This window comes from Triticum aestivum, chromosome 3B, assembly GCF_018294505.1.
Source record: "Triticum aestivum cultivar Chinese Spring chromosome 3B, IWGSC CS RefSeq v2.1, whole genome shotgun sequence".
In the NCBI taxonomy this organism is placed as follows: domain Eukaryota; kingdom Viridiplantae; phylum Streptophyta; class Magnoliopsida; order Poales; family Poaceae; genus Triticum; species Triticum aestivum.
In genome coordinates this window covers 645,772,366-645,779,521 of record NC_057801.1, presented here as the reverse complement: position 1 = coordinate 645,779,521, position 7,156 = coordinate 645,772,366, and the positions used below count along the sequence as shown (strand labels likewise).

Genomic DNA, 7,156 nt, shown 5'->3' with positions numbered 1-7,156 from the left:
GGACCCCTAAATGCCATCCATTTGGGTCCACCTTCATCAACAGAAAATCTCTAAACTGGAATTGTAACTCGAGGGCAACTAAGAGCATCTACAACCGAAACTTGCTAGTTTGGACCCCTCAATGCCCGCGAACAGCCAGACGCATCCGCGGGCACTGATCGGGCACATCTCAAATTTTTATTCGCACAACCGGACACCTCAATTAGAAAATATCAAATCCATACAAAAACATGCAACGGTACGTTAGCGATGTAACACACATTGTCCAACTACTACATCAAGACATGTCATCGGACTATTAAAATTTGGTACCTTCTACCTACATCCTAGCTATGAAGAAGATGATCCACGGTTGCCCTTGCCCTTTCCGGCGCCCTTGCCGTCCTTCTTGCGGAAGTAACGGTCAAAAACTTGATATGGATCAAGCCGGATCTGCTCCTCGCTGGAGTTGTCCTACCCGTCCCTGTCCTCCTTCTCCTCTTTGGGGGGCAGTCCGGCCATGGCAGAAACCCCCCGATTCTACTCTCGGGGGAGGGCGCATGTGTTCCACCGCTACCGCTTCTTTGCGATGCAGGCGCGGATGGCTTCCTCCTCCGCTGTAGCGCGTGCCGCCACACCCACCGCCTCCATCGCCGCCATGTCCGCGGCGAGGCGGGCCTCGGCCACCCTCATCACCTTCTCCTTCCAATGGCGGGCACACCGGTCCTGGTAGCTCTCATACCCCCGTCGAGATGGGGAAGCTATGTGACCACGATGATCCAACCTTAGAGGATCCTAGCGCCCATTGTGTTGATGCAATGGGTCGCCCCAGACAGATCCCGATGTCGGCTAGGGCGCGGTCCTCCTGGGAGCGGCGGAGGGCAATGCAGATGTCCATTTCCTCCTCCAACCTGCATGGGACAATACCCCAGTCGACGGATCTAGAGTGGTTGGAGTCATATCTACTACCCGCCATGCCGGGGGCAACCCTGAGATCGCCAGACGGGAGCTTGAGGGGTGAATGAAGTGGAGTGCACTGGTTAGGGTTTGGTCCGAGGAGCGGATGGTGAAATATATGTGGAGTCGGGTGGGCCGGTGTGGCCAGCTCCGACGTGGCGGGCGCGCCTGGGCCACCGCATATTTGCTTCTTATTTGGGCTGGAGTTTTTTGAGAAATCTTATTTGGGCTGGATGTGAGGGATGTCTCGGTCAACCCGGACGTTTGAGGCTAGTTTGAGGCGCCCATCTGGGTCCGTTTTTTTACCGGTCAATGGCCGGGCCGTCCACCTAGACGTTTGAGGCACCCGGATGTAGATGTTCTAACCAACGACGCCCCTTAGGGTGCTCGCGCAAATGTCACTTTTTTGCCTGGGAGCATGCCAAGTGGTGCGTCAGCCGCCGCTAGATGTTGTGTGTTCGACGCTCCCTCCAAATTTTATTTTTTATTTTTTGTACGTGTTTTTGGCATTTTGGTGTTTTTTTGGCCTTTTCTTTTTTTTCTAAGTTTTGAAGAAAAAAATGTTTTTTAAAAGCATTATTGTGCTTCTAAAAAAGTAGATATAAGCTTCCACGAGAAGTACAGCTAGTGCTTTCGCCTGAAGCAATGGTTGTGCTTTCACGAGTTTGCTTTGGCTAAAAGCACAGTCTATGCTTTAACGAAAATATAGCTGTACTTCTCAAAAAGGAAAAAACATAGCCTATGCTTTCACGAAGCACAACGCGCGCTTCCAAAAAAAGTGAAAAACACAATCGTGCTTCTGAGATCCTTTTTCCCTTCATTTTACTATTCATTTTTTTCTATTTTGGGGATTTTTGTCTATCCTTATTTTGGTTTCCTTTTTCTGTTTTTATGAAGAAAAAAACCTCATCAAAACCTATTAATATGAGATCTGGTTGAAAAATCTTGACGTGAGTAATCCAACGATGAAAACTGTTCAGTATTTATATGCATGGTTCAGAGATGAAACAGATCGGCCGACGCCGGCACGGTCAGGCCGGATCCAAGCGAGGGGCTGGCACGTCCTGGTGCTCGTCTCAGCGGCTCAGTGCGTCCTTGTGCGAGGCACCGGACAGTTGCAAACAGTAAACTATTCCCCAAGTTATATTAGCTCTAGATGTCCTTTTTTTATGTCCATAAGTTGCGATAATTATTTTCAAACAAATTTTCAACCTAATATAGTATTCACTCGACAAAAGTATTGTAGACAATAATCTTTGTGCTATGATGAGCTCTCAGCTCAGTGGTCATGGTGTAGTGTTGCCGCCAGGCCGGCGCGGGTTCTCGAACCTCGGTTCTTACCCCGTGTCTCACATCTTTTTCTTTAATAAAAATCAGTAGGGGCTTCTCCCCCTTACTGGTCGAGTTTTTGATCATGACAATAATTAGTCCATAGATTTTTTTTTCATGGCCACATTGTTTGTTAATGGGGAACACATAAATTATGGGGTTGAGCTCAAGAGTAAACAACAAACTGTTCACTAATGTATATTAGCTCTAGATGTCCCCGCAAAAGAAAAGCTCTAGATGTCCTCTTTTTTTGTCCATGGGTTGAGATAATTATTTTCAAGCAAATTGTCAACCTAATATAGTATTCGCTCGAGAAAAGTATTGTTGACAATAATCTTTGTGCAACGATAATCACAATAATTAGTCCAATTTTTTATCATGGGCAGACTGTTTGATAATGAGGAATACAGAAAGAGTTATACATAGATTAGGGAGTTGACCTCAAGAGTAAATAACAAAACTACCCTCCAAGTTATATTAGCTCTAGATGTCCTCCTTTTTTTTATGTTTACTGGTTGCAGTAATTATTTTCAAACAAATTGTCAACTTAATATAGTATTCGCTCAACAAAAGTATTGTAGACAATAATCTTTGTGCTATGATCGTGATAATAATTAGTCCATAGTTTTTTTTTCATGGGCATATATGTCTGAGTCTGATAATGGGGAATATTTTAAAGTTATACATGAATTATGGAGTTGACCTCACGAGTAAGCAATAAAACTATCCACCAAGTCATATTAGCTCTAGATGTCCTCCCTTTTTATGTCTACTGGTTGCAATGTATATATTCAAACAAATTACTAACCTAATATTATATTCACCTGATAAATGTATTGTAGACAATAATCTTTGGTATATGATAGTTAGAATAAGTAGTCTATAGAATCTTTTCCATCAACGCATGTCTTTGATAAATGGGGAATTTATGAATATCAAACTGATACCACATACCGGGCCTCTATTACAACATAACATCATGAGAGAACCGAAGCGCATATGATCTATACTTCATATATAAGTTTCGTTCACTCAGGTATATTGCCAAATTTCTTTCAAGTTTTTTTTTGAAATTATTCTTCCAAGTATTGACAAAATACATACGCCATTACACTCATATGCTTTTTGGAGCCTTTGAAATGGAATATACCACAATTGTCAATGCTAGAGAGAATAATATAAGTAACAACTATTATGTTTTATGTATGATGAAACGACTCTATGAGTGTATAACTTGCTAGAGTAGTGTTTTTGAAAGTGAGGTTAGTTCATAATTTTACAGAAGGAATTGTGTATATAAAGCTAAGCACAATGACCACATTTTGCAGCTCCCTCCATTTCTAAATATTCAATGTATGTTGATTTCTTAAGACAGGTTTAGCCAATAATTATGTTGTCCATGCGACAGAAAACTGCAATCATTAGTATGTGCGTTTGAATACAAACATAACGACATTGTAATTTTATCATGTAAAGCATGTACTCCCTCCGGACGGGTGCATAGAGTATGCGGGTGTCTTAGGTCGTCGGTTTTGACTAACAAAATATATGTTATATGTCACCAAAATTATGTGTTTGAAAATTGTATTCTAATACGAATCCATTGATACTCTTTTGGTGGTATACAACACATGTTCGTTAGTCAAATTAAGGACCGATAGCCCACATCAATCATATAAACCCAATCAGAAGGAGAATTAACTACTCCCTCCGTCCTAAAATAAGTGTCTCAATTTTGTACTAACTTTTGTATAAAGTTGTACTAAGGTTAAGACACTTATTTTTGGGATGGAGGGAGTATTATCCAAAGCCGGATTGTCGACCGAGATTTAACGAAGTCTCAGTCGACTGAGATTTAACGAAGTCTCAGTCAATGTTATATTCTTGAGATCTTACATGAAGATCTGTGTAAAAAATCTTTTAATTTTTTTATATGTTTTGTCGCTTAACGAGCAGTCAACTGAGATCTGGCCACACCTTTATTAAAGTACTCGGTCATTAGTTTTATCTTATACTTTCTTCGTCCGGAATAACTTGACGCTCAAACAGATGTATTCACATATGTTTTATGTTTTGAAACGAATGAAGTACATTACTGGACAGTGCACGGAATGGGGAGGATTTATTTGTTAAGCCACCGTTTACTAGGAATTCAGTGAGTGTCAAGGATCTACTTCCTGTCTTAATATGTCTAGCTAGTGTGCGATTAGGAGACGCGCTGGTGTGCAGTATGTATGTATAATGTATTGTGTGTGTCTTCCAAGAAAGAAAGCAGCACATATGTCATCGGTACATCGATCGACAAGGAGAAGTCATGAACACTGTGCAATCAAACACTTTCACAACCTTATTTCCAGTTACCACTTCCACAATCCATCTCCTTTTCCTTCAGCAAGCGTCGCTGCCTAAACTAGTCAATCCAAGCACTACGAGTGCTGCTAGGCCCACCGCCCGCGCGCACCACCTCGTCCCGAAATGGTTTCTTCCCGCACACCAAGCAGGCAGCTTGACGACATGTCATGGCGGCCCTACTTGCGCACGCACGGACGGTCCCGAGCCCGCACTGACCGGTAGGGGGGGGGGGGGGGGGGGTACATCGATCACAACAGGTGCGCCGGGCACGACACGTACTGCATGAACTCGTCGTCGCGGAGCAGCGCCGCCATGGTGTCCGGGGCGAGACACACCTCGATGTCCACGCTGCCGTCGCCGGAGCGGCCCGGGAACGCCGACATCTTGCCGTCGAACTTGTTGGCGCGCCCGCTGCGCACCGCCAGGGGGCGGCCCCACCCGAAGTCGTTGCCCTCGTACATCGGGAACCGGTTGGAGCTGCCCATCGTCACCACCGCGCCGTCCGGGTTGCCAAGCGGGAAGCACCGGGGCGCCGCCTGCCACGCCGCCGCGACGCCGCGTATCGCCTCGTCCCCGTACGCCGCCAGGCTGGCGTGCAACCTGGACGCAGCCCACCGCAGGTCGTTGGACGCCAGCTCTGCCACCGTCGCCGTCGTCGGCGCGCTCTGGATGGCGTTGCCGAAGTAGGCCGGGGAGATCGCCGGGCGCAGCCGGTGGCGGCAGTTCACCGCCAGGCGCAGCGTCGCCGTGGCGCCGGCGTCGAGCTGCTTCCGCGCGCGCGTCGTCGAGATCCATATCTGCGCGCACAGTGACTGGAACGACGAGATCTCGCTGCGCGCCTCCTGGTTCTTGGGGTCATGCGCCATCTTGCCGTAAACCTCGGCTTCTTGACCGGCGCTCGACCGACGGTTGGCTATCGCCTTGAGCTCGCGAATTGCGTCCCTGCTGAAGTGGAAGATTCTCTCGCGAAGAGGCGCGTCCGCGTCAAAGGTCACGGCGGGGCCCACGCCGCCGGCAAAGCGGAGGACGGCCGTTGACTCACCAAAGAAGTTGCGGCGGAAGTCCGGCAGCTTGGGCGACGCACCGCGGCAAAGGGTGGCCCAGGTGTTATAAAAGTGCCAGAAGGAAGTGCCGTCCACCACGGCGTGGTTGGCGACGATGCCGATGAAGACGGCGCCATCGCCGAGCACGGTGAGCTGGAACGACGTGAGAGGGCGGCGGTGGCCCTCGTAGCTCACAGTGCGGTCCATAGGGAACAGGTCCTTGGTCAGCCTGGTCGGGACGTCGGCGTTGGGCACGAGGAAGTCGTTGAGCGACAGGGCTGGCGCCACGGCGTGGTGGAACTCGACGCCGGCGTCGTTGCAGCGGATGACGATGCGGTCGTCGGGGAGGGTGACGAAGCGGCCGGCGAGGGCCGGGAAGACGGCGAGCGCGCGGGAGAGCGACGACACGAGGAGCGAGACGAGCGAGGCCATGGGGACGTCGGGGGCGGGGAAGAAGAGGCCCTTCTGAATGTAGTGGCAGGACAGCATGGGCAGGTCGGAGACGGAGAGCGTGAGGTCCCCGATCGCCGACGGCGGGCCGTCCGGGCGCACGGCCTGCCTCGACAGTACGGCGATGCCCGAGCCCGACACCGGCGCGTCCAGGCAGATGGCCTGGGTGGGCAGAATGGCGGGGGCGGTGGGGACGGTGTCCATCATGGTCATGGCGGAGAGCATCTGAGCCATGGGTGCTGATCGGTTGCTACCACGGCTGCTGCTGCTAATGGCGCGTTGGGCAGTAGCTAGAGGCCAAGGAGGTGGTTTGGGCAGTGTTGCCTTGTGCTGGACAGTGAGCAAGCTGGGGCGGTTTATATAGGACACGAAGGGTGTGCTGGATGCATGCACCTGAGCATCAGTACCTTCTCTACCAGTAACACTACTACTGTTTTGGATATTCTCTGGGCAGGTTTGGTGGTTGTCTGATGCAGAGATACATACACAAATCAGATAAAGGAACAACCACATATGTGTGTTATGCTTGTGCCAGTGAAGAGCTCCGCCCCCAAAAGAAAATGTTCCATTTCTTAAAATAAGGATGTTGATTACAGAAAGGATGGTGATTAGGAGTATCAGCGTTAGCCAAATTGTTGGCTGCACATAAAATATTCGAACTCTTTGGGGTGTTTCTAGTTATCCGTAATAACTACTCCCTCTCTTCGTCCGGAAATACTTGTCGGAAAACGGATGCATCTAGACGTATTTTAATTTTAAATACATCAATTTTTATCCATTTCTTCAATAAGAATTTCTGGACGGAGGAAGTAGAAAATTGTCACGTGATTTGTTTGATAAGTATTTCTAGACGGAGGGAGTAGCATATTGGCACCTGATTTGACTGTTCATATTAATGCAATTTTATAAATAAATGTTTGCCAAATTAAAACTTTCTTGTGATTTATCTGACCAAATAAATTCTAGAATTTTATTTGGTAAGCATTTACTAGCTTACCAAAGAAAACAAAATTTTATTTGGTAAAGCAAATAAAAGATGGGCCGGT

At 47.8% G+C, this 7,156-nt stretch overlaps 1 protein-coding gene across 1 annotated transcript; it reads right to left on the bottom strand.

The window, feature by feature from the left end:
- Positions 1–4,597: 4,597 nt before the first annotated feature.
- On the bottom strand, positions 4,598–6,428 carry LOC123071451 (protein ENHANCED PSEUDOMONAS SUSCEPTIBILITY 1). The gene has a single exon (XM_044495012.1). The coding sequence runs from the start codon at positions 6,342–6,344 to the stop codon at positions 4,866–4,868; it is 1,479 nt and encodes a 492-aa protein (XP_044350947.1). The 5' UTR covers positions 6,345–6,428; the 3' UTR covers positions 4,598–4,865.
- Between the last annotated feature and the right edge of the window lie 728 nt (positions 6,429–7,156).